Source organism: Vanacampus margaritifer, chromosome 12 (genome assembly GCF_051991255.1).
Source record: "Vanacampus margaritifer isolate UIUO_Vmar chromosome 12, RoL_Vmar_1.0, whole genome shotgun sequence".
In the NCBI taxonomy this organism is placed as follows: domain Eukaryota; kingdom Metazoa; phylum Chordata; class Actinopteri; order Syngnathiformes; family Syngnathidae; genus Vanacampus; species Vanacampus margaritifer.
In genome coordinates, this window is record NC_135443.1 from 5993187 (window position 1) to 6020665 (window position 27479).

General features: G+C 40.9%; 1 protein-coding gene across 5 annotated transcripts; it reads left to right on the plus strand.

The window, feature by feature from the left end:
- The first annotated feature begins 262 nt into the window (after nucleotides 1-262).
- Nucleotides 263-15459, plus strand: ccar1 (cell division cycle and apoptosis regulator 1). Of its 5 annotated transcripts, none has more exons than XM_077581786.1 (26): nucleotides 263-412; nucleotides 1313-1483; nucleotides 1883-2061; nucleotides 2144-2284; nucleotides 2729-2761; nucleotides 2872-3062; nucleotides 3195-3321; nucleotides 3542-3667; nucleotides 4330-4519; nucleotides 4608-4752; nucleotides 5634-5795; nucleotides 5879-6104; nucleotides 6729-6842; nucleotides 7046-7212; nucleotides 7882-8092; nucleotides 9185-9268; nucleotides 10389-10577; nucleotides 10662-10853; nucleotides 11158-11391; nucleotides 11474-11606; nucleotides 11807-11889; nucleotides 12521-12664; nucleotides 12749-12869; nucleotides 12943-13125; nucleotides 14080-14288; nucleotides 14766-15459. In XM_077581786.1, the coding sequence occupies exons 2-26, from the start codon at nucleotides 1366-1368 to the stop codon at nucleotides 14832-14834; spliced, it is 3771 nt and encodes a 1256-aa protein (XP_077437912.1). In that variant the 5' UTR covers nucleotides 263-412; nucleotides 1313-1365; the 3' UTR covers nucleotides 14835-15459. The 5 variants fall into 5 exon arrangements, with proteins under 5 accessions (XP_077437912.1, XP_077437915.1, XP_077437916.1 ...); XM_077581789.1 differs by having other exon boundaries at nucleotides 14080-14285; XM_077581790.1 differs by having other exon boundaries at nucleotides 12524-12664.
- The last annotated feature ends 12020 nt before the right edge of the window (nucleotides 15460-27479 follow it).

The following is a 27479-nucleotide window of genomic DNA, read 5'->3' on the forward strand; positions in this document are numbered from 1 at the left end:
TGCGTATAATTGACATATATTCAAATGTATTGAGTTTTTGTTGTTGTAGCCAATAAAATATTCAAAAACACTGATAAACCTCCATAATATCCACCCCACGCCCCCCAAAAAAACAAAAAACAAAACACCGTTGCCGAACCGCGAGTATGCGGGGGTCCAAGACTACGCAAACCAGGCTGTCTGTCATATACTGCCCTCAGGTGGCCAAGACGGGTAGCAGCAGAATGTCCATTCAATAGTTGCAAAGTGCGCTGAAAACATTTTATTTATTTATTTATTTATGTAATTACTGTATGTTTTCATAAAATCAATTATTATAGTAATATTTATCTAATTTAAAAATATATATCTTCATTACGCGCATGCGTAGTGCTCGTCTCCATTCTCTGACGGCCGGGTGCAGTGGACAGCGGTAAGTCAAGCTGCGAAGATACTCGTTAAATAACAAACATAAACTCATTATTTGCTCTCGTTACTTATCACTAGATGTCGACGTGACTTATTTTTCCACTAGGCTTGTTACTATGGCTACGTTGCGTGTGCTTAACATTAGTGACAACGAGTCAGCTGCTAGTGTCAGCAAATCGTTAACCGAGGCCTCCATAACAAATCCTGCACGAGGCTACTCCGGCCACGAAGCTAAAGCTAATGCTAATTGCTTCCTCGTGGTCCGTGTGGCGTTTGTCTAAATAATAGTGAGTCTGAAGTTCAAACATAGCTGGAACAAGACAAACCTCGCTCATACAACCGCGGTGATTTAAACACACGAATGCGTTTCCGTATTGGCAACCTTTAATTGATACACTGTGCGTTAGCAGATTGCTATTTCAAAGTGGCTAAGGGTAGCCCGATAGCTTTCGGGATTTGCCGTGTCAGCAGTTGCTGTTTAAACAGTTTTATTTATAGCAAGTGCAATATCCAAAAATTATAACCCGTCAGAAAATAATGTTTAATCATCACATATTATTCGTTTAGTCATAGTAAAGCGTTTCAAAGCCTGAGTTAAGTGATTCGCTTTCAATTCCTTTTACGTATTTTGTTAAATTAAAGGTGGAAATATGTCGCAAGCGCATTGTGAAGTTGCCCTTGACCAGTGTGCTCACGTTGTTAGTTCTAGTTGTTTGCGTTCTGCCTGGAAGTGTGCAGCTCGCTATTATTGCAAGCACTGTGTGCCTTACGGCTTCTGAAAAGAAACAGGACCGTGAGTAGTTCTGATACTTAGCTATTTTAATTGTTAAGCAGTCATGTGAGTACTTTATTCGTTCATAGCATTTTGTTGATTAAAAAAAAATATATATATATTTTTTTTTAGGGATAAGCAGCAAGACGGTGGCGAGTGGAGACGAGCTTTCACCCGAGTGAGTCATGGCCCAGTTCGGGGGACAGAAAAATCCGCCCTGGGCGACTCAGTTTGCCACCACCGCCGTGTCTCAGCCGGGACACACGGCCCACACGGCCCAGTCTCTTGACATCAACTTGCACTGTGAGTATAATAAACCAGATTTTCTTCCTGATCTTTGAAGTTACGCTGGTACCTCAAAAAATGAGTCTGAAAAGTCACAGTTGAAACCATCATGTGCAACATCAAGTGCGTTTACTACCACTAAATCTAAAAAGCTATTACACTAATGAGTCCGAGTGTAAAAAAATATGTTTGTAAGTTTTAAAGGTGAGATTTTTAATTGTTTCCCCACACAACAAAAGTTGTCTTAATATGTCTGGAACATTGTTTTAGCGAAATACTACAAGGATCAAGAATTATAGAACATTTTACAGAATTTACACACCCTATTTGTATATAGTCTAAAATATTAACTTGATCAGCTCAATAATTTTCTTTATAGAAAGCCCTGGCAAGATTTCTTTTGTTTCCGTCCCACAGCTCTCGGCGTGCAGCAGCCTTCCCTCCTGGGAGCCTCCCCCGCCGTCTACTCCCAGCAGTCAGCCTTGGCTGCCGCCTCTCTCAGCAACCAATCCTCTGCCAACTATCAGCTGTCCCAGCAGACGGCCGCTCTACAACAGCAGGCGGCAGCGGCGGCCGCTGCAGCCGCACTGCAGCAGGTCGGTCACAGCACAGGAAGCTGGTAGCAGACGTGTATCGAACAGCACACTTGTGTCTTATCAGCTGCGCACGTGTCTGTAGTCGCAGATCAATTCGGCCCTCCAGCAGTATCAGCAGCAGCAGCAGCAGCAGCAACAACAACAGCAGCAGCAGCAGCAGCAACAGCAGCAGCCTCCCCCGCAGCAAACGCTGCAACAGCCGTTGTATAGTGTGCCTCATCAGGTGAAACATGCTCCTTGTGTCACACTCAGCACACTGAAGGGACATTCTAAGTACAACTGGTGCACTCCCTATAGTGACTTAGCCATTTTGTAGTTATGTTCCACGATGCATGTTGAAAAGTAGTTCACAACAAATGCTCACTAGAATTTTTTTTTTTTTATCCCAGTATGCTTTGCAGCGAGACAAAAAAAGCAACACACCACCACACGGATGGATGTAGTGTTTTGTCTGTATTGATTTTTTTAAAGTACACTCAGTTTAAAGCAATATATTATTGTGGGCCGTCACCCATTTTACAATAATGCAGCACATTGTAATTACGCAAGCCCTCTGTTTTTTTGTAATATTGAAACATGTTAGCTATGTCACCGATAATTATGACACTCATTCCTGATTACTGTTCAATGTTAACGCCATTTTTTGGGGGGGGTGTTCTTGTCCCAGCTTCCACAGCCTCAACCGGCACTGCTATCGCAGGTAACATGGATTAATCTGCAATTATAATGAGAGAATCCTCTCTTAATATTCATTTGGCTGTGCCTTGAATGACAAGAAATGTCGAAATACTTCTCCTCGCCTTCCCTTAGCCACCACTGGCTTTGCCCACGAGCCTGAGCCTGTCCAATCCCCAGCAGACGGCCCAGATCACCGTGTCGTACCCGACGCCGCGCTCCAGCCACCAGCAGCAGCCGCAGAAGCAGCGCGTCTTCACCGGCGTTGTCAACAAGCTGCACGATACGTTCGGCTTCGTGGACGAAGATGTCTTCTTTCAGCTCAGGTTAAAGAGAACACAAGAAGCTTAAATTAATCTTGTTGCTTCAAGCCGTTTGTCGTAAATGTTCTTTGGAAGTACAGAGGAGCCAGTAATATCCGTTTATGAACCGAATGTTTTTCGTTTGTCCACTTCCAGCGCTGTAAAAGGGAAGACGCCACAAGTGGGCGACAGAGTGCTGGTGGAGGCCGTGTACAACGCCAACCTGCCCTTCAAGTGGAACGCCCAGCGCATCCAGACTTTACCTCAGCTCGCAAACCAGTCGGTGAGAGCATTTGCAGTTTGTACATGCAGATGATTGTTCGAAATGTGTGAAGATGCCTCCCGTCCAGTCTCGGGTCTGAACAATTTCACTGAATGAGAGTTGCACCCTGCAAGTCTTAACATGTTTTGGGGCTTCTTCTCCCCAGATTAGATTTTTTTTCTTTCTCCTCCCATCCTGTTTCTGCTGCCGATTGACTGTTGTGTTCTCAATCCGTCCCCAGCATCAGCATCAGCAGCAGCCTCAGCCTTTACCTCAAGTTTCCCCACAGCTGGGCAGCCTTTACAATGAGCCAGGGATACAGCTGCGCTACTCTGACATTCACCCCGCAGTGGACGGCAGACAAAATGTAACCACATAGACCTTCAATCACACACTCGCTGTCGTCCTTGAGACGCTTTTCTTCTGCTCGATTGATCATTTGCTTCCATTTTTAACTTCAACCGTAATCACAGATCTCTTCTCACCAATATTTGCTTTGGCAGTTTAACCCAAAATTTATTTTTAGCTCCTTATCATGGACACTTGACTTTGTTTTTGCTAGGTGCTCTCTTTAGCTAGATAACATACAATGTATGTGTGTATTTGAATAACTATAATTTTCTTTCAGATGTTCCGTCTCGTATTATCAAAGTAGAAATGATTGCAATAAGATGGAATCTGTGCCTTTTTAACAGCATGAGAGTGTTTTGACCCTTACTTTTATAGTTAAAATATCAGCGACTGGAATTCTTTGGTTTCAGGTTCTGCGATTTTATCACCAATTTGTTTAAAAGAGATGCCAATTCAGTTTCAGCATTTTCTAATATAAAGCTGTAATATTAGACAATTAATGGAAAATCAGAAGCAAGCCTCGTTGATTGGTAAAACCTTCCTCTAATTTGATCATCATACAGCTAAAGTGTGGCAGTTTAAATTGATGAAATCAAACCCCTCAAAATGGAGTCCGCTTTCATTCACACAGACGTCGTTAGTTTTTATCAAAGGACATTGATTCATCTTCTCTTCTAGAGTCATCCTCCGCCTCCCAACATGATGAAAGCGCCCCCCATCCTCCAGTCGCTCCCGCCTCCGACCACGTTCAGCGTTCCGCCCCCGGCCCCTCCTCCCTCCTTACTGCAGGCCCAGCTGTCTGCCGCCTCGCTAGGCCCCCTCCTCCAAAACCCGCCTCAGCCTCTGCTGCCACAGCCGCCTCCCAAAGGTAAAACAAATTCCACCAGTGTGTAGGCTCACGTCCGGATAAAACGGAATCAAATTTGTGCCGAAACCAGTATGACAATGTTCTGTAGATGTTTTCCCAGGGGGTCTTCTTCAGCCCCCGGTGAGACTCATGCCCCAGCCGCAGCCTGTGAGACGGATTGAGCCTCCTCCACGCTTCCCTCCTCGCAACGATCGTCCCCCTGAGCTCATCCTCCGCAGTAAAGAGGATCGCAGGTCATTGCGGTTAATCAAACTTTATAGACCGACTCACTATGATGTCACAAGTACTTCCTGGTTGCAGCAGACTGAGGTTTTCAGTCGAAAATGAACCTTTCATGTTATTTTAGGCAGACCATTTGAGAAAACATACAGGGATGTGATTTTTCCGCTAATTCGCGGAATTCCGCTTTCTTTTTTTATCCCCCCCCCCAAAAAAAAAAATCAGATTTTTTTTTTTTTTAAATATATATAGTAGTTCATTGTGTATGCACATGACTCCGACACATAACATCTTCTGCTATAACAAAGACATTTGTGGTATGCTCTAATATGAGTTACTTTTCATTTGGTCATGATACAATTATTTGTTCATGAAATTTGAACTCTTCAACATTATTTATGTGTTAACTTAGTAATCACATTAGTTAGATATGATGATATTCTCAGTGATAGTTTTTAAAAGCAAAGGCAGTCCAATGTTTTTGAATGTGACTGATTTTGAGTTGACTAAAACTGCCATTTTATATGGGATAGTTCAATATACATTGAAAATTTATGCTGTTGTTTTGTCTATTTCTTTGTCATGTGAGTGCATTGAAAGTACTTAAAAACACGGAAAACCCATGAGCTCCGGGGGGCTTCGCCCCCCTTGTCCCCCCACCAGGGCACTGCCCTGGACCTAGCTGGGTGCCAGCGGCCCCAAGACCCCCGGCTAAATTTTCAGATAATTTCACTTTGGTCAAATCACATCCCTGAACATAGAAAATGGCTTATGTTTTTTTTGATACTCAAAAGTATCTTACTGCCTATTGTTTGCAATATTATGAAAAAAACTATTAAATGCTCTCAGTGTGCTTGTGTCACTTTTTAAGCGTCTCCCTCTCTCACTTCTTTAGCCGAGACAGAGAACGCGAGCGCAGGCGTTCGAGGGAACGCTCGCCCGTGCGCAAACGCTCCCGAGAGCGTTCCCCGAGACGAGAGCGCGAGCGCTCACCGCGGCGTCCTCGCAGGGTGGTCCCTCGCTACACGGTGCAGTTTTCAAAGTTCAGTTTGGACACGTGAGTGGAACGCCGATGCACGGAATCACGGCAGGAGATTTAGCAGCGCGGAAGATATAACGTGCCTTTTCCCCCCCCCGCAGTTCAAGCTGTGACATGATGGAGCTGAGGCGGCGCTATCAGAGTCTGTATATTCCCAGTGACTTTTTTGGCGCTGCCTTCACCTGGGTGGACGGTTTCCCCCTGACGCGATCTTTTCAGTTCAGCAACGCGTGTAACTTCCACATATTGCACAAGGAGGTGGATCCGTTTGTCAAAAATACAGCTGTGCTCGATCCGCCTGATGCCAACCACACTTACAGTGCTAAGGTAGTCCTAATCTCTGATTCTCAAACGCCCTCACTTGACATTTTAGGCAGTGGGATATTTATATTCTACAGTTCATTTTTTTTTTTTTGAAAATTAAAAAACAAATGAAATTGAAATTTTAATAAAAACACGGGAAAATGCTTTTCAGAAGGCCAGTTAGTACCAAATTTCTTCAGTTAAAAAAAAAAGAAGTTTTTATAGTCATATTATTGGTGGTTGATATTTTAGTTTTCCTAAACTGTAATTTAAAAAATATTATTTTTTCAAATTTGACTGTGTGGAGTTCTAATTATTTTCACATGAACCTACTGAAATCATTTTTTTATAACAAAACATACAGTGGAATTTAGTGTTATCGAAACATGTTGATCTGAAATGCTAATTATTATTATTTTTTAAATTCTTTCTGCTAATTTGAAAATGTTTAATATTCAACTCATTCACTCTCAGCCGATTTCACTGAAGCAATCCCCTTCGCTCATGGCTGTTTTACTGGATTTTGACAGATTTTGCAAGGCCCACACAATATTGTGTTCTATTGCTGTAAAAACATGGACCCCACCAAAAGAAAGATTAGTTTCTTCTTTATTTGACCGTTCTGTGTGTTTTTGTTCTCTCCGCTAGGTGATGCTGCTAGCTAACCCTAGTTTAGAGGAGTTATATCACAAGTCATGTGCCCTCGCAGAAGATTCCCAGGAAGTCAGAGACTCCTTCCAGCATCCTGCAAGGCTCATCAAGGTACCCCGTAAAAGAAAGGAGAATGTCTAACATTTGGGGTCAAGTTACAAATCAAGAGTGCATTGTGTCTACTGCAAAACAGAACTAACGTACCACATCGGCACGGCCGGTTAGGAGAAAGAATATAATCTGTTATCACTCGTCTCTGTCTAACCTTCACTCTTTGGCTCTCTCCTTTACCCTGTCGACTTTTACGTCTTCAGTTTTTAGTGGGAATGAGAGGCAAAGACGAGGCCATGGCCATCGGTGGCCACTGGTCTCCCTCTCTGGACGGAGCCGAGCCAGAGAAGGATCCCTCAGTCCTCATAAAGACAGCTATACGCTGTTGCAAGGCACTCACAGGCATAGATCTTAGTCTGTGCACTCAGTGGTAAGAATTCTCCTTCTCATTTGTCATTTTGTTTGTGTAAGTGCGAAGCTCACAAATTATTTGAATATGCTTTGTGGTGTTGATTTGTTACCACTTATTTGTTATCCTTTATTGTATTGCCCTTTTGTGTGTGGTCGTCTTGCCTTTCTCTTTCTGTCACACTCTCTAAATTGACGCACACACTTCATCGTGGTGACAAACCAAACACACGGGACTGTGGCTGGAAGCAGTAGCACGGACCAGACGACACCGCCGTCACTTTTGTTTTTTTTTCTTGTGTTCCTCTATTCTCTGTGTTTAAATATTTATTGAACTGGCTTTCATATTCTTTTCTTGTTTGCACATTCAAATGTATCCTAGGTGTAAAAGGCAGAGCTCAATAATGTGGGGTGGGGGGGGGTTATATAGGCTGTGATGTCATGTTTGTCGACTGGCTCCCATCACCATGACAACCGTTGGAAAGCAGCAGACCAGGCCCCTTCTGTGTGATTTGTGTGAGGGAGGGGGAGGGTCACTGTAATGACATATAAGGTCCTTTGGTGACTCCAAGTGGGAGGGGGGAGTGAAGGCAGGAGTAGCTAAAGAAGGTTTGCCCTAGCCAGGCTTGCCTGTTGTGCTTTGCCCTGACCAGAATGTTTCTTTCCAATGCACCCTCTTCCTTTGCGACAGGTATCGTTTTGCAGAGATTCGCTATCACCGGCCGGAGGAGACACACAAGGGGCGGACAGTCCCCGCTCATGTGGAGACAGTGGTTTTGTTTCTTCCGGATGTTTGGCATTGTCTTCCTACCCGCTCAGAGTGGGAGGCGCTGTCGCGGCGACTCCGGGAGCAGCTGGCTGAGAAGCTGTCGGCCGAGCGAAAGGAGGCGGATGGAGAACAGGCACTGAACCGCTAATCCCTCTCTTCTCATTTCCGCTTCTCACAGGAAGGCACAGGAATTACAAAAAAATAAGACACACACACCTCACCTCACGCCACACACCAAACACATGGACACGGAGTTTACTACTCCAGCCAAGCTCACCTAGGCGTCCTCTGTTTACTACTCCACCTATCCCCTTCCTCTTCTCCTCCATCCCACCATCAGCACTCGGCACCTTCCCCCACATCCAGCAGACACACACAGTGGAAGCAGTGAGACTAGCTTGTGTTTGTGTACGCTCCCCCTTTGCAACTGGTAAAACAGCCTCCAGCTTTTGTCTTAAATTGCTGCTAATCTGGGTCGAATCTTTTTTCATTTGTTTCTGCTCTTTGCTGATAATTTTAAACAATCTCTAAATTTCAACCTGTGCCCAGTTTTTGTTCTCCCCCGACGCTGGCATGCGCAACTGGATTACTGCTGGAATCTGTGGAGTCAGTTGCATGCTGATAATGTGTTTGTTGTAGAAATGTCTTATTTTCATATGATTTCTCACACCAATTTGATTGGGAAACGAGAACCCCCCCCCCCCCCCCCAAGTCGAGTGTTCCTTGTCTGTTCTTCTTGTTGGCTTCTATATTATTATTATTTTCCATTCGGACTACATGTAGAGTTTGACGCTTCCAGTGCAGTTGAATGAACGTCATATGTAATTCCTTAAATCCCCCATAATTGGCAAAGCCGGTAGCTGTTAGGGCCAACCCTGCGCTCACTCCGTTTGGAGACCAGATCTCCTGCAGTTACACCTCCATTTATTTTTTATTTTTTTATTTTACCTTTTTTTGTTTTCCACAGATTGATTGATTGGCAGCTGGTTTTTAAAGAACTAGAGAGCTTCCTTGTGTGCTCCTCAGTAGCAGTGGACTTAAAGCACAGTCAAGCTCACTAGAATGAGATTTTGTTTAGTTTTTGTTTTTTTAGAAGACATTTGTGATCTTGCACGGATCAACTTGAAATCTTCCGAGGATCACAAGCGACGTGCTGACTTTGTCCTGTCCCTTCTCTTTCTCCCTCCCTCGCTCTCTCTCTCTGACTCGTTGACTTTCTCTCAAGGAGGAAGAGGATAAGGATGGTGACAAATCCAAGGACGTGTGCATCCCGACTCACTGGACCAAACTTGATCCGAAATCAATGAAGGTAGAAAGTGCACTTGGTGGTATTCGTTTTTTCCTAAAGTGTTACAAAAGTAACCCTGTTAGCATGGCATTTTTTAGCAATAGATAGCTACAGTATAAATGATAGCTATTACAATCTCAGTTCAACGTACATTAGAATCCATTTTAACCTTATGATGACCAGATATCGTTTCCCTCGGCAGAAAGTTTCCCACGGGTTTTAAAATAGAGGGTCCTAGCCAGCACGATTCTAAAAACAAGGCCTTAATTGGCATTTAAATGTCTAACAATTGATAAGCACGATTATGTTATAAATTGTTAGATTGCAAATATAGTCTAAAATTATCTGCAAAATCCACCCATTTTATCCCACTCCGGGACGGCCATTTTGCCACTTGCTGTCGACTGAAAATGTCATCACAGTGCCTGAGGGGGTCACCTGGTTTCTGATGCTGAACCGTGATTGGCTGCTAAGCAACTGTGATGTCATTTTCAATAGACATGTGGCAAAATGGCCGCCACATGAGAGAGTTAAAAATAAGTCGATTTTGAGGCTTAACTTGTATTCCACAAAAGCAATATTAATCAGCATGGCGTGTTTAGATTAGTGCGGGCCTAAACATACTATTGTAATAATTTTATTTTTATTTTTTATTTTTTTGTGATTCTTTTGCATTACTCACAAAATGGAGCTTAATTTGACCTATAACATTTTGAATGCAGTGTAAATAGTGTATTTATTGATATAAACATTTATTTTAAGTGACGTTTTGAGGTTACAAATTAAGAACAATGAACTACTTTGCGCGGATGCATAAAAATGTCACACAGCGCAAGAAGGCCACGCCACCGTACTAGAGAGACGATTGAACAGAAGCTGACAGTTGAGGTCGTGAGAACTTCGTCATGATGGGTTTGTTTTTAGTTGCAAGCTACACTCTGTGTCCGACCTCCAGCTGGACCATGGTCCGACTCAATTTGAGCCTTGCTACAGTGAAGCCCAGTTCCACCTCAGTCAGCATTCTTGTCTTTGTGATTGTTGTGACAGGCGGACTGGTACATTTCCTTGTAACTTGGTAAAGCCAATTTTGTTGCCACTGTGTAACTTAATGACGTTCAATTTCTCAACGCCGCCCCCGCAGGTTAACGACCTGCGCAAGGAGCTCGACTGTCGCACCCTGAGCTCCAAGGGCTTGAAGTCGCAGCTGATCGCCCGACTCACCAAGCAGCTAAAGGTGGAGGAGCAGCTGGAAGAGTCCAAGGAACCCGAAAAGCCAGAAATCAAACCTCCCGAGGAAGAAGAGCCGTGTCGCACCGAGGAGGACAAAGAGGTACGCCAGGCATTCCGCCGCCAACTATTGGTTCATTTGTAATAAGTATGAGATGACGAAAGGTTATTTTTCTTTCTCTGCCAGGAGGAGGAAAAGAAGAGGCAAGAGGAGCTAGAGCGTCAACGCCGGGAAAGGCGCTACGTCCTCCCCGATGAGCCCACCATCCTCGTTCACCCCAACTGGGCCGCCAAGAACGGCAAGTTTGACTGCAGTGTGATGTCCCTCAGCGTGCTGTTGGACTACAGGCTGGAGGACAACAAGGAGACGTCTTTTGAAGTGAGAATTGCTATCGATTGACTTTACAGTCAACCTGCACACTTTTTTGTTTTGACATTTGTCGATTGTGTTTGTCATGTCTAATATAAAAATAATGCTTTGGCGCCAAGGCATTATGTTGAACTGAGTGGCATAGCCTTGTCTAAAGGGCAAAAAAAAAAAAGTGATATCTGTAGGCAAATCCAAACCTTTTTGGATGGTGTCAATCGCGTTTCGCTGTCCACTTCCTCGGCAATTAGTAGGAGATTCCTCATAGAGACACCAGCTTTGTGTATGGATGAAGAGCGTCCGTTTTGTCCTTCAGGTTTCCCTCTTCGCCGAGCTTTTCAACGAGATGCTGCAGAGAGATTTTGGTTACCGCATATACAAAGCGCTGGCTGCAATCCCCGTCAAGGACGAAAAGAAGGAGAAGAAGGTCAAAAAAGAGGCCGAGAAGAAGGAGCCGGAAAAGCGGGAATTAAAGAAGGAGAAAGACGAAGATGGCGACGAGCCAGCGGTGAAGAAATCGAGAGAGGAGGACGAGGCTGAGAGGAGGAAGGCGAGTCACGCGTAGCCGGCACTTCGATGAGGGCTTTTATTTGTTTGTTGTGAAAACACTTTTGGTTTGCGTACGCGAGCAGAGCGACGAGAAGGTTGTGAAGAAGGAAGAGTCGCGTGACGAGGACGAGAACGAAGACGACGGCAGCACGGCCAACGCGGACGAGTACGACCCCATGGAGGCCGAAGATGCCGATGATGACGATGACGATGATGGTAATGCTCTTTTTGTTCAATTATTTGGACGTCTCATTAAACTGAAATTGTGGCCAATGATGAGAAATCATGCACCACTCTGAAACTGTGATGGATTCCACTTCCAATTTCTCTGAGGCTTCTTTTGTTGACATCATTTCATTTCTGGCACTGCATTCAATATGTTCCACTTTGACACATTTCAATTTCTGACTTTTAAGACAAGGATGATGAAGATGACAGAGAGCGAAGAGATCGCAAAGATGATCGAAAATCGCCAAAAGATAGAAATTTCAAGGACAAGGTAGGCTGCTTCATTTTGCGCTGCTTAAACCCTTTTGAAGGAGATGGATGCGAAATGTTCAGAATTCAAAGCATGCACATTTTTCTTTGTATGTCCGCTTTAACCCTGGAGAACCCACGGGGTCAAATTTGGCCCCTATAATTTATGCTACTCAAATAACAAAGAAATACAAATTTAACTTCAAAAGTCCAGAGTGCCACTTCTGACCCCTACATGGGGCCATCTAGTGGATGAATATTGCACTTACATGAGCCAGAGTGGTGGTGACAAGATGGCTGGCAACATGCTGTTTTGTTGAGCTGGAAATCAATCCAAACAAAACCATCTTCTCAGCAAAACATTAGATGGTAAAATTGTGTTTTTTTTGTTAATCTATTTCATATCATGTTGCAGAATGCCTAGGAGTATGTTTTATATATATTTTTTGATAAATTAGCAACTCTGAGCTAGTTAAAAAAAAAAAAAGGGTTAAAATTGAAAAAACATATATTTTGGTGTTCAGTGAACTTATAGCAGTCATTTAATGTATAATTCATAATTTTCCAAAGAAGAAAAGGGTTCTTGGGTTCTCCAGGGTTAAATTAAAATGACTGTTGCGATGAATGTTGAATACGGCGGCTCGTTTTACCAGCAGGACAAGAAGCAGATGGTCACGCACAACAGGGAGCTGCTGATGGCGTTTGTTTACTTTGACCAAAGTCACTGGGGCTACCTGCTGGAGAAAGACCTCGAGGAAATCTTGTACACGCTCGGGCTGCACCTTTCACGTGCTCAGGTGAGCAAAAAAAAAAAACATTTCAGTCTGGCCACCGCAAACACTCAAGTCTGTCATTCTAATGCCGCGTTTTGTCTTTTTCAGATAAAGAAGCTGCTGAACAAGCCGGTGGTGAGAGAGTCGTGTTATTACCGCAAACTAACAGACAGGCCGAAGGATGAGCCGGATTTCTCTCCCACCGAAGCACAAATAGAAAATCCCTTAGGTGAGCTAACATGTGATGCTTACTTTTCACAAGGGTTACAGAATATAAAGTGAAATATTCAACGTCCTCTCAGGCAACAGAGAGCTACTGCCTGCTCCCAAATCGTGCGCTCGCTCAGAAGCCAGCGAGTCCGGCAATCTGATCGTGTACAACGGAGCCATGGTGGACATCGGCAGCCTGATGCAGAAGCTGGAGAAGAGCGAGAAGGCGCGAGAGGAGATCGAACACAAGCTCATGGTGCAGGACGCCAAGATGGGTAAATACGGTTTGAATGTTGGTGGGGCGGGGTTTTAGTCGCACGTGTTGCAAGCTACACTCTGTGTCAGACCTCCAGCTGGACTATGGTTTGCCTCAATTTGAGCCTTTGCTACACTGAAGCCCAATTCCACCTCATTTGGCATTCTTTGTTTGTGTGACTGCTGTGATAGGTGGACTGGCACATTGCCTACCCGACTACAAAGTTAAATCTTTATTAACCCTGGAGAACCCAAGAACCCTTTTCTTCTTTGGAAAATTATGAATTATACATTAAATGACTGCTATAAATTCACTGAACACCAAAATATATGTTTTTTCAATTTTAACCTTTTTTTTTTTTAACTAGCTCAGAGTTGCTAATTTATCAAAATCTATATCTAAAACGTACTCCTAGGCATTCTGCAACATAATATGAAATAGATTTACAAAAAAAACCACAATTTTACCATCTGATGGTTTGCTGAGAAGATGGTTTTGTTTGGATTGATTTCCAGCTCAACAAAACAGCATGTTGCCAGCCATCTTGTCACCACCACTCTGGCTCATGTAAGTGCAATATTCATCCACTAGATGGCCCCATGCAGGGGTCAGAAGTGGCATTCTGGACTTTTGAAGTTAAATTTGTAAAAAAAAAAAAAGGTCTTTGTTATTTGAGTAGCAGAATTTATAGGGGCCAAATTTGACCCCGTGGGTTCTCCAGGGTTAATCTGCCTTTTGTTTTCTTTTCTCAGGATGCTATCTAGGCATATGCCAGCATACCAACTGTTGGAATTTCAGCAATAGTCATAATTGAACCACTGTAATTCTTTTAATACTGTTTATAAACATTTAGTTGGTTTAATTTCACACTTGATGTGTGGCTATCACTGCAGAGCTCCAGCTATTTCTAAAGAAGCCATAAAAAAAAAGAAGTAAATTTTTCACAATATGTCCTCTTCGACGCTCGTGACAGAGGAAGACGCCAAGGTGAAAGCGCAACTGGATCAAGACAACCGGTCCTTGTCAAAGGAGCTGGATGAGACGAAAAGCACTCTGAGGCAAACGGAAAAGACGCTAAAGGAGGCCGAGGAGCAGAAGAGCATCTACCACGAACACTTCACCAACACCTGCAAGACTCTGACAGACACGGTCAAAGGGCTGACGGCGGTGATGAGAGAGGTAGTAAAGTAGTAGGCCGGTTTTGTATCAAGTACTTAAAAAGTTAAAGTACCAAATAGCATATATCTTAACTAATGGTGTCACAATTAGTGCATTAATTTTGAGTTAATTTAAAGTTCCTTTAATGCCACTATTTTTTTTTTTTTCACAATTAATGTGGGAATTCCGGTCACAACACACCAGACACGCCTCAAAATTTAGCAGTAATAAATTTAATAATAATGGATATATTTGTGTAAAATGGGGTCAAGTTGTATTTTACAATTTTAAAAATGTGATGTAATGGAATACAATTTGAAGTTACCTGAAATATGAATAACAATTTCAATTTTATTGAGCACAATTTAAAAGAAAATAATTTGCAAAGACATGAAACTACTTGTAATAATCAAGTGTTTGTACTCCATTACCAAACTTGTTGTAGCCCAACTTATTTTGTGTAAAAACATGACACAATCGTATTTGTTGTTCTCCCGTCAGGCTCAAGATGGAAATGAGGAGGAAAGTGTGCCGCTTCAAATGAACGGCGCTGAAGAACAAACCTCCTAAATCAGCGGCGGGAATTCTTCTACCCGTGGGTCATATGCGAGAGTGGCCTGCCATGCAATGCTAAAAACAAATAAAACCTCAGAGGAACTGATAGGAAAAGCCCCAAAACTTTAAACCCACAAATTTGTTTGATTGTTGACATCATTATTATTATTATTATTATTATTATTATTTTTGCATGGTCCATGGTGGGGAAAAGTTTCTCTTCTGCTGTCATAATAACTGACCTAAAACCCTCCATTGTCTTCACTTGTAAATATTTACAAAAGCTATTTTAATTGTTTGGACCTTGTTTCAACTCCCCTATGTGGATTTACTCATGAATTTGTTCCTTTATGGACGTGTAAATATTTTTTTATTTTCACAATGTTTTGTCATGAACTTACTTTCTAACATTTTTGTTTTTGCCATCTCTTGTGCCAGTTTGTGTGATAGTTGTGCTATTATGAGATTTTTTTTTTCCTAATGGGCAATGCCGATGCTATTTATGTGCGAGAGAATTCCTAATGTACTATATTTAAATGACGATAATTTTGGATTCCACAAGTCACGCTGATTTGTTTTGTAAATAAGACGCCATCCACTGTTTAAAACCGTGTTGAATAAACACAATTTTTGGGGGGTATTTTCTTGCATTGATTTGACCATTTGAACTGTTTTTGACCCAACACGCTATACACATGCCTTTAGCGTGTTTGCCTCTTTACTCGTGCATGGAACAGAAAAGTTGCTCAATTATTATTTTTTAAATGTATTTTTTGCTAGGCAAAAAAGGTAATCGCGAATTTGGATTAGTGTCCTCAATGACTGCAATGTAACGCCACATGTCACCAGCAGAGGGAGGTAGTCGCTAAAGTTGTAACATGCATGTGACCGCTTCTTTCTGACATACTTTATTTAAAGACCTGTTGACAGGTTGGCTTCAACACGGGGCATCATCGTGGCTAAGAATGTGACCCGTGACTGAAAGACCTCAGGTTCAATAACTCGCATGATGTGCCCATCAGAGAGTCATCAGAATCCTTCCCAGGAGCTTGGAAAGAATTCCACTGCTGCAGTGAGCCACCACTTGTGAGTACCCGCCTCATTTTTTTTCTCTCACTCTGTCTATGTTTAAGAGGTTATTACTTTTTTAATTTACCCATGAGGAAATCATTCAAATTGTATATACTTGAATTTATAATGGATTTTTCCATTGAAAATGTTTGTTTTTTTCAGGGAATTGTAACGTTCCTCTCAGGTTTTATTTTGAAAAAAACATAAATCCCTCTCAGTGCTTTACAACGGTGTGAATATCATGGCCTGCAAATGCATGTTTTTCCTCCACCCCACCACAAAACAAAAAAAAAAAGGCACAGGAAGCATCTCTGTGCAGCGCCTGCAGCTTGTCTGTATCATTTCCTTGAGAACAATGAGGATCTGTCAGCCGGCACTTTGCTTATGTGACTGCTTTTGTCCCGCCGCTCAACGCCGAATAGTTGACAAACAAACCTCATTTGTCCCCCTCCTGAGTGAACACACAGAGATTTTTGCACTTGCGAGCTTATGCGTATGCATTTGATGTGTGAAACGAAAAGCCAGCGCGGCGCAGGCTAGGTAAGCCCACTCCCCAGGCTGCAACAGAAGCCCTTTGTGCCCCCCCCCCCCCCCACCTTATATCAAAGGGCTTGCGCTCTCGCGGGTTTGACAATCAGCTCGTTTCAATGCGGGGGTCACACTCTCCAGACGAGGTTAGTTGAAAAAGAAGTGATCGTGTGCTCCATGTAAATGAGTCCTTGGGTCAGTTCAGGCCGCCTCTGCTGGTCCAAACATGATCAGGAACACTCGGAAAGGCTTGATGAATTAGAATATGGCAGAAAAGTGTTCGATTTTTGTTGTTGTCCAATCGGAGTTGAGTGTTCAGTGTTGCCGTGTGAATATAATCTATCCAGGGCCTTCAGAATGACCAATGCTGTTCAATGTAATTTGCATTTTAAATATATTACAGTAGTAATGGGACTGTGAGTGTAACTATTCAGATTTCAAAGGGCCAAAGAGCTGGCCCTCGATGATGTCAGCATTTTTCCGTCCTCTGATTGGTTGATTAGAGCAAAACGTGTTTTTGCCAACTTTGACTAGTAGAGATCTGTACACAATAATACATTAAATATTTAGTATCTCATTTCAGTTCCACCTGGAAAAACCAGGAACCAAATGCACTGTCTGGTTCAACATCGAACCCATGTGTCTTCTTTTTCTCCTTTATCTCCATTCTCATCACTCAGCACTTTGCCTAATCACTCCCTCCCATTATCAGCCCCCCCTCCCCGCGTCCCATGTGCATGTCAAAAGTTCAGAGTCGTACTTACCATGACAAAAGCCGATCCCCCGTCCCTCAAACCCAGCCCGCTGTGTCGCCTTTTCAACTCTGTGTCAGGAGTCGGCGTTTAGTAGGCCACGCAATTGTCTCGGGTCATCCCACCCACTATTTGGACAACATAGGAAACTAATCCACATGAAGTAGAACAGAACGAGGTTGATTGTGTGCAGCGTTTTTAATTAAGGGGCTCCATAAAAATTTGCATTTTCCCTTTTTTGTGATCAAATCCACCCACTCCAAGCGAATAAACTTTTTTTTGCGAATTTTTGACCCTTTTTCGAATTTCTAGCGGTTCCATTCAGTTTTATTTTCACATTTCTTGAAAATTCAAATAAAGGTGGGTGGATGGAAACCCCACTACTATGAACTGTACTTTCCTGTTAATTGGCCCTCTCTGAACTCGAGCAGAAAATTTCACTGCTCCAGACTATTTTTTTGCCTATCTTTACCCCCTGCTCACCATGCATACCACCACCCGCGCGCTCCACTCCTGCAGTTTTATTAAGCTCTTTGTTTCCAAAGTCCGTATGTCTTTCGGTTGATCTTTTCCAATTTTTCTATCCTAAATGACTCCAAGCAACACTCGACATCAAATAACTCTTCTCGCTCATCTTAATGTCATTGTTTGTTTTTTTTTTTGCTTTGTTTGACTCTTGCGGCTTTTTCTCCCAGGTCGACATTGCAAATGAGAATATGGTCTCAATTTCCTTGCTTCGATTTTAAAATAAAACTTCTCCCAGGGAAAGAGGGAGTCTGTTGGGGACCGCCGCTGTTAAAGGGCAGCAAATATTTGTAATGCATCTGTTTCACTTCCTGCATCGCAATCTGAGCACTGCGCCGCCCTCTATGGGTGATGAATTGTAATACGCGCAACGACAACAAAAAGGATCCCTTACATGTCCTCTGGGGTCCGCAAATATCCTTCTCGCACTTTGTTCAGCGGGAGAGGTTTGCCAGAAATGCCCTGGTCGCCACAATCAAACAAACAAGTCAACCACCCTCTTCGGGCCTGTTTGGTATTTTAGGTAATTGATACATAAGAGGCTCCTTTTGCGGGTCCCTCGCGGCTGAGTGCGCCGAGAGAGAGGGCCCCCTGTTCGTGGCGAGGACCTCACCGCAAGAAGTCCACTTCCTGTGGAGTGGCACTGCAAAGTAATGTTGTCGAGGAAGCGATCACCCCACCCCACCCCCACCCACCTCCACCTCTCAGGGAATACTGGCTTTCACTGTGAGAAAGTTGCACCCTTGTTTTTGACAGGGTGCCTGCGGGGCGTTCCCCGGCGTAAAGGCACCTCGCTGGCCTTCACGATAACCCCAACCCGCCCCCCCCCGCCCTGCGGTGTCGTCATCTATGAATGATGAGACGCTTCCTTTGCTTGACAAATTAATGCAACGGTACACCGACGCACACCAAAACTGAAGCCAGTGTCACGTTTCAGGCGGCTTAACAATAGTTGGATAATAAAAAAACAGCATTCAAGTCGGGCGGGTTTTGGGTTTGCACTTCGGGGGGGGGGGGGGGGTATTCTTTAACTCATTCACTGCCATAAATTCCTTTAAAAAAAGATTATTCAAAATTAGGGGTGACAGGCGATTACATTTTTTAATCGTAATTAATCGCGTCACTTCACTAGTTAACTCACGATTAATCACAAATTTTATGTCTGTTCTAAATGCACAATAAAAATTCTAGGTTTTCATACTCTTTTTAACAAAAACTAAAAAAATGTTGAACTAATAGAAATAGTTCAAATGAATTTTTGACGTATATAGTCGTCAATGGCAGTGAATGAATAATAATAATAAAAAAAATTATAAAAAATTCAGGGCGTCAGGTGATTAAAAGTTTTAATCGTAATTAACCGCATAACTTCACTAGTTAACTCACAATTATTCACAAATGTTATATCTGCTCTAAATGTACAATTAAAAAAATCTAGGTTTTCATACTCTTAACAAAAGTGGAATTTTTTTTTAACTAATAGAAATAGTTCAAATTAATTTTTGACGTTTATAGCTGTCAATGGCAGTGAATGAATAATAATAAGAATAAAAAGATTATTAAAAATTCGGGGCGTCAGGCGATTACATTTTTTAATCGTAATTAATCGCGTCACTTCACTAGTTAACTCACGATTAATCACAAATTTTATGTCTGTTCTAAATGCACAATAAAAATTCTAGGTTTTCATACTCTTTTTAACAAAAACTAAAAAAATGTTGAACTAATAGAAATAGTTCAAATGAATTTTTGACGTATATAGTCGTCAATGGCAGTGAATGAATAATAATAATAAAAAAAATTATAAAAAATTCAGGGCGTCAGGTGATTCAAAGTTTTAATCGTAATTAACCGCATAACTTCACTAGTTAACTCACAATTATTCACAAATGTTATATCTGCTCTAAATGTACAATTAAAAAAATCTAGGTTTTCATACTCTTAACAAAAGTGGTATTTTTTTTTAACTAATAGAAATAGTTCAAATTAATTTTTGACGTTTATAGCTGTCAATGGCAGTGAATGAATAATAATAATAATAAAAAGATTATTAAAAATTCGGGGCGTCAGGCGATTTCATTTTTTAATCGTAATTAATCGCGTCACTTCACTAGTTAACTCACGATTAATCACAAATTTTATGTCTGTTCTAAATGTACAGTAAAAATTCTAGGTTTTCATACTCTTGTTAAAAAAAACGGAAAAAATGTTGAACTAATATAAATAGTTCAAATGAATTTTTGACGTTTATAGCCGTCAATGGCAGTGAATGAATAATAATAATAATAATAATAATAGAAAAAAAATTCGGTGCGTCAGGTGATTACAATTTTTAATTGTAATTAACCGCACGACTTCATTAGTTAACTCACGATTATTCACAAATTGTATATCTGTTCTAAATGTACCAAAAATAATAATCTAGGTTTTCATACTCATGTTGACAAAAGTGGGGGGAAAAGCTAAACTAATAGAAATAGTTCAACTGAATTTTTGACGTTTATAGCCGTCAATGGCAGTGAATGAGTTGATTAGCTCTGCATTAGGCACCCTCGAGGGTTAGTATAGGGAACATCAACGTGGGACAAAACAAGCGTACGTGTTTTCGCGATAATTTAGTCAGAAATGATAGAAAATGTGGTGTTTGAAATAAAAATAGAAATCAATAAAACTTCCATCTTACCCATCCATGAACCCAAAGTACTCAAAATTGAATGGAATTTCTTCCTCCCCTGACATGTTTTTATGCATTGTTTCCCAATATTGGCCCCCTGCGACTTCTGTTTCCATCACTTCCTCACTCCGTGTAGCTCAACAGCAAACAGGAAGTAGCGGCGAGACATTTCCTGCATGCTTCCTGTCACCTTGGATGACTTAAAGGAAGCATTTTCATCCCAGCTCGTTTTGTCTGCATACATTTACGTTCTATTCACTTACGCCAGCCAATGTGATTTTTGTGTTCCTGTGCCCGAAGCGCGCCTCACTAATGAAGCGCATATGCTGCTCTTTTTTTTTTTTTTTAAAGTCACATGACCGCCAAAGTCTTCAAAGCAGTTTAAAGATTCTGTTTCCGTTTAGATAGAAGCTGCCTGGATCTTAAATTTGGTGCTAGGTGACATATTGCAGGCTGCAATGACGAGCATCAGTAGCTGATTGGAAGTGATTTGGGCTGTGTTTGATTTTAGGCAAAGCCAAATGGCTTTTTTTTTTTTTTTTTTTTACATTTACAATTTTTTTCCGTTGAATTAAAAATTTGATTAAAACTAAAATACAATCGGATGACTAAATTATGACTAAAACTTTAATTAATTTTAGTCAATATAACTAAAACTAAATTACAATTTCTTGTCAAAATTAACACTGCATCCTGGGAAAAATCTGATCTTCAAAATAAAAGTTTACAGTATAATCCGTTTCACCGCACTTTTTTTCCCACAGGGTCTGCTTATTTAGCAGTCACACAATTTGTACTTGTTTTGAGTGTGACTGCTAAAAAAAAACTATTATGGGGCCAAAACGTGCTGAAACGTATCTTATTAATGCTTTTGTTTTGAAAGTCTTTTGGCAGGATGTGTACGCCAGTGTTGCAGAGCAAGTTAATTAAAGCTTGCATTATAGAATACGCCTTGTCGTATCAATTGCCCGTAATCTGTATTTAAATTGTATGTGCAAAACATTTCAATTACATCATTATTCAAGTGCAGTTTTTTGTTTTCCTGTATTTAATATTATCACCACATTGTTTTGTTTATCCATTTTTATGCACATTGAACCTGCGACACAGCTGGCTGCACTCAAGCTGCTTCATAAAGCAGCTGATCAATGCATTTATTCGTGACTTTGTCGCCTATAAAACCAACCTATGTTTTTTTTTTTAACCCCCCCTGCGTTGCTCCATAAAGTCACGAGAAAGTCGTCACATGGGAGCGCTTAAGATATACGGCTCAGTGGCCTGCATCTGAGGGGGCGCACCTGTAAACACTAAAAGTGGAGCGTTAGTTGGCCATCAGGGTTAGCCGGAAGCGACATGACTGATTGCCACTGGTTATGCAGTATTTTGCTAAGTCTGGATGAAGGAGCATAGCCATCGTTTTAAGTGGAAACCGCCAGAGACAAATAGCGCCACCCCCAAGAACTACCCTGCTAACGGACGTGCTAATACAGAAATAAATACATTGGAAATTATAGTTGTAATTAATGTTGTACTTTTTTTTTTTTTCAAAGCATTTTTTTAACTAAAAATTTCCCCCCTCCGTTTTAGTTTATTACTTTAGTTTTCTTTAACTACTTATTTTACTGTGAATTTTTATATTTATTCCGATCCCTAGTAGTAACCAATGTTCAGTATTATAAAGTAAATAACTTAGGCCTGGTCCCCTCTGTGGGTTACTTCTGTTAAAAGGAACCCCGACTGTAATGACAAATTTGCACTATAGTATTTATTTGGTTGTTACTAACATCACTATGAAGTTCATTTTTCAAAAATCATTTCCAGTTTAATACATTTACACCGCCATTTTTATTTACTCATTCAGTGCGTAGCGACGTAGCACGGCGGCTGGCTCTGTGCCGAGCAATGTGAGCAACCCTCCGTAGCGTTCCTAAAGGGCCGATCAGAACTCTTGAATGCGCCTGGTGAATGACGAGAGCACGATCGCATGTTGTTTCTTTAGGAACGCTACATTTAACCTCTTCTCAGTTACTCGTGAGCAATCGTTGGATGGCAAACTACGTCTTTTCCATTGTTGTTTTTTTTATTAGCCTGCTAACAGTCGGGCGTGCTATTTACATAGCGGACGTCCATCCCGCCTGCTCGGCCTGTTGTGACAACACAACCCAGAACACTTCAGCATTCCCGACTTTGTGTAAATGTGACATTTGGACGCTCCGAGTGCAGCTGGCGGACATCTCGCACCTGATTGTGACATGCTTCATGTCCACAGGTCCTTTGTGTGTCTGTGCGTGTAAACCCTCAGTCATCACCTGCTAAATACTACAAAGGGGGGGGGGGACACTTATTTCTGCCCCATCTTTTGGTTTAAAGCTAAACCTATTAATCCAACGTGACTTTAGCAAGTCGTACTTATGACTTAGTTTTTCGAGTTTTTCTTAGCTGTCGCTTTAAGATCGTGCACGTACTCGCACGTGCACCATGAAACAAGCCTGACGCATATGCTGCAGTTACGCTTTGGGCCAGAGGGGGCAGTCGCGAGTTAAAAAAAAAAAAGAAGTGACAAACGGCACAAAGATTTAAGAGTAAAACATAAACCGATATTTAGTCAGTAAATCACATAACTATAAAATACATTATTTGAATTTTCTCTGGGTAAAATGGAGAGAAAAAAATTGTAATTGTATGGATTTTCAAGTAGCCCGAACAATGAGTTTATTTTTTGTACAAAGTCTTACAGGATCACATCCGTATAGAGGAGATTATTTCTTCTGTTTCTATGGGAAAGGTTATTCTTGAGGGGGAACAAATTAAATAAATAATAAATTATAGAAGCTACAAAAAAATTTCATTAAAGTGTTTAAAAGGGAAAATGGGTTTTGAGGGAAAATACATTCAATAAATAATGTAAGAATTTTTAAATTTTAAGGAGGCCAAACTACTATCCAAAGACTAACTCACAACTTTGCCTTAACTAGCTTGGACTAGTTTGAGGCAGATGAGTTGTCATTACGCATTTAAAATAAAAAAATGGGGAAAAAAATTGCCCCTGAGCACTTCTCGCTAAGTGTAACGTTAGATCTTTAATCCAGACAGAACTGTTTTGCTCATGTTTTGCCTTGCTGCTAAGGCTAAGGTGGTAATTGCACACCACCTCCGTAGTGCCACAAGTTCGGACAAGAATTTTGTTGGAAATCATAAAAAAAAAAAACTTGATGCACTAGCTTTTTACTGTGTTTGACTTTTGTGTTAATAGACCTGACAATCGCCAATTGCACTTTCAGTCGTTTATTTTAAAAAAGGATTCAAGCTGATTATTGTCACTCACAGTTGAAGTTTACTGTCAATTTGAAGATAACACAGGGAGAATTATATTTGGTGTATTTAAAAAATGCACATAGTTTAGCTTTAGCTATCTTAATGCTAATGCTAAATAGCATCTATGTTACGATGCTATAACCCTTTAAGCAGATTGATTCCAATGGTATAACGGTATGCACAGTCATATATTCCTTATCATCTGCAAAGAATGGCTAATATTAGTGCCGTAATGATGATCTGAGAGGAGTTGAGACGCTTTAGTGAAAAGTAGTCATATCCACATTACAATTGTATTTTATTTTTGGGTGGAGGGATGGTTAGGCTGGAACTATTTTTACGTGGTCACAGAATGAAATAAATATGTTAAGCTAGCACTGGTCTAATCATATTAGCAGGTCACCAAACTGCACAAAATCGTCAGATGGTAAGAATGTACGAAGCGCGTGTTGCCTGACGATTGGGGTCAAGTTCATTCCTGGCACGGTGGTAAAGAGGAAGCCCTCCGGGGTGTTTTGGTTGGATCCCGAAAGCCAAGTTCTCCTCGCAGGACCAGATGTTGGTGACACACTGATCACATTTCAAATATACGCCCTGATCACATCAAGGCCGTCGGCCCCACGCAAGCACCTGAGACTACTTAGCGTATGGAAATGGACGGAGCCGGGGGTGCGGGTTTTGCCGTAATTATGCTAACTGTGGGCTCAACTTTTGCTTCTTGATAATCACTCCCACTGGCAGACTAAACATTTTGGAAGAAAGACACCTCACATTTGGCATGCGGGTCATGCGCTATTGTCCAACAACAATATTTGTCATATTTTTCATCTGGTCTGCGTTAGTATCAAACAATGGGAACGCTTTTTTAATTTTCCTCCTAATGCATATTCCGTAAAAATGGATATAGCATGCTGTGTGTTTTTTCTACCACGTATCTGATCGACTTTTGATTGTTAACAGAGTTTTTACAATAGCAACATTTTCCCATGCAGGAAATCACCAATTGTTGGAGTCGGGAATGGTTTATTGTAAGTGTAACCAAGATATAAATCGACTTGTTCAAGAATAAATAACCAAGTCAAAGAAAAATAATTACAGAAAGTCACATTTGTGGAAAAGTAACACGTGAGACTTGAGAGCAATTGAAAACAGTGTGGTGGTATGCAAAACTATTACTTCAGTTTAGTTGTATTTGACTTTATGATAAAATTGTAATCATGTAGAACCGCTTTTCTAACTTTTTAGACGTAGTTTTTAATTTAACTTTTAGATGCAATACATTTTCAGTATTCAGTACAGAAGGTTTTTGTTTGTTTTTGGGCCCATCCACTTGTTCCCTGACAATCGCACCATGTTTTTGTGGTTCAATATGGTTTCACCACAGAAAGGTACCAGTGATGGCCCAGTGGGAAAATAGGATTGTAACCATCAAATAATCTCCTTTTATTCTCACCTGTTTGCTCTCTTTATAGCTATCCACTTCATCCTTGACAATCGCATCATGTTTTTGAGGTTCAATATCGTTACACCACAGAAGGGTAGCAGTGATGGCCAAGCAGGAAAATATGATTATAACCATCAAATTATCTCCTTTATTTTTTCACCCGTTTTCTCTCTTTATAGCGATACAATTCCTCCTTGACAATCGCACCATGTTTTTGTGGTTCAATATGGTTTCACCACAGAAAGGTACCAGTGATGGCCCAGTGGGAAAATATGATTATAACCATCAAATCATGTCCTTTTATTCTCACCTGTTTGCTCTCTTTATAGCTATCCACTTCATCCTTGACAATCGCACCATGTTTTTGAGGTTCAATATGGTTTCACCACAGAAAGGTACCAGTGAAGGTCCAGTGGGAAAATAGGATTATAACCATCAAATGATCTCCTTTATTTTCACCTGTTTTCTCTCTTTATAGCTATCCACTTCCTCTTTGACAATCACACCATGTTTTTGTGGTTCAATATGGTTTCACCACAGAAGGGTAGCAGTGATGGCCAAGCAGGAAAATATGATTCTAGCCATCAAATCATCTCCTTTTATCTCACCCGTTCCCTCTTTGTGGACATCTCTTTCCTTGCCAATCGCACCATGTTTTTGTGGTTCAATGAAGAGCTAGTACAGTAGCAGTACAGTACAGTGTTTTGTATATGGAGCCTCAAAATGGCATCCAGGGTTTCAGTTTTTATGTTGTCGATGTGCAGCCAGCACTCATTTGTAAAAAAAAAAAATTTGGGGCGGCCATTTTCCTCAAGTGAAACTGTTTCATGCCAACATCCTAACTTTCCAAACATCAAAATCAAGTCAATTTTCTGACTTTTCACCCCATAGTGACCCAATGTAGTGCGTTTTTTCTCCCCCCGCCCTTGACATCGCAAACCAGATTGAACGTAATCACGCGGCGTCTTCGCTTTGAACTTTTCAACATCGTTCTGGAAGGATGAAGTCAGCCATCGTCCGTTGGCCGCGCCGGTGTATTCTTTTCATGTGCAGAGGAAGCTCAATATCCTGTTGCACGCAGACTCTTAATACTAACAGGCAGAATGGAACCCGGGGCCTCTGGGGGGGCCCGAGCGCCGCTTAAAAGTAAAGCCAAAAAAGCTTTCTGAGCGTGTGATATACGAGGTCGGAGGGATTGGCTAAAAGCGTCGTCTAAAAGGCAAAAAGGGGAGATGTGGTTCTCATTTTTGAGGCAAAATGTTGTAATGAGTTTCTGCAGGAGAACAAATGCAAAATCGGACATTTGGAAATGAGCTTTACTGACTTGTTTTTTATTTTAGTGCCATATGGTCGACCATTCGGGTTATGTTTCGGTTATGACATTGGGTACATCTGCACAATCTATTGCGAGCTGCATCAAACGTTATGCCTTTGCAAAGATTTAAATAAATGAATGATTTTTTTTTGTATGATATTGTTGAAGCAGCATGTTAGTGTTGTTGCAGTATCTAATATGCTAATATGCTAAGCACGGTTGGAGAAGCGACGTCGTGCTATTCTCTACTACTGTGAACTATTACTAAAAATATTTTTTTTTAAACAAATTTAGTTTAAAAATAAACATGATTTCTAAAAGCATGTTTGCAAAGGTAGGTATATATAGTGCTGCTCAAAGGTTTGTGAACCTCTTGAGCAATTTTGATTAATAATTAATTATTTGTTTTTTTCCCCCCTATAACTAAAGTGGAACATTTAATTAATATGCTATATATTATTATTGATTATAATATGTTGTTTAAATATGTAATTATATTTTCCATATTTTTCCATTTTTATTTAGAAATATGAATTATTTTTGATTTTTTTTTTAAAATTCTAATTGTTTTAAATTAACCTATATATTGCACAAGTTGCTATAGCCTACCTATATGTTACAGCAACAATGATAAAAAAATATATACATATTTTTAATAGCTACCTGTGTGCTTTAAAAATGTAAATATTTCCATTTTTAGATCGTTTCGTTGTATTCAAAAATATTTTTGTTCCAAATAACTTTTAACCTACACCTGTTCATGGAAGATCAGGAGTGCCAACATTAAATGATTTATGTTTTAATTTATTTCATTTAATTTCCATATTTGATGTATGAATATTTTTAATGATTTCACTTTAATTTTGCCCCTCCACCCAAATGTTCTGTATATCAAAAATGTATACTAAATAAAATGGAGAAAATACTTGTTTTGCAGTCAGTTTTTTGGTTGGTGAATGTCTTTTAGCTTTATTTATTTATTTTTTGCGTAACTGGAATTACGCCTAACATCGGGACAAAAGAAAGCTGTCCTCTT

What these genes read in the sequence shown, in the direction of transcription:
- ccar1 (XM_077581786.1), top strand. Translation starts at nt 1,366, where the DNA reads ATGGCCCAGTTCGGGGGACAGAAAAATCCGCCCTGGGCGACTCAGTTT. An exon ending in GCACCGAGGAGGACAAAGAG is followed by an intron (nt 10,578 to 10,661) that starts GTACGCCAGGCA and finishes TTTCTCTGCCAG; the next exon opens with GAGGAGGAAAAGAAGAGGCA. An exon ending in TGCACCTTTCACGTGCTCAG is followed by an intron (nt 12,665 to 12,748) that starts GTGAGCAAAAAA and finishes TGTCTTTTTCAG; the next exon opens with ATAAAGAAGCTGCTGAACAA.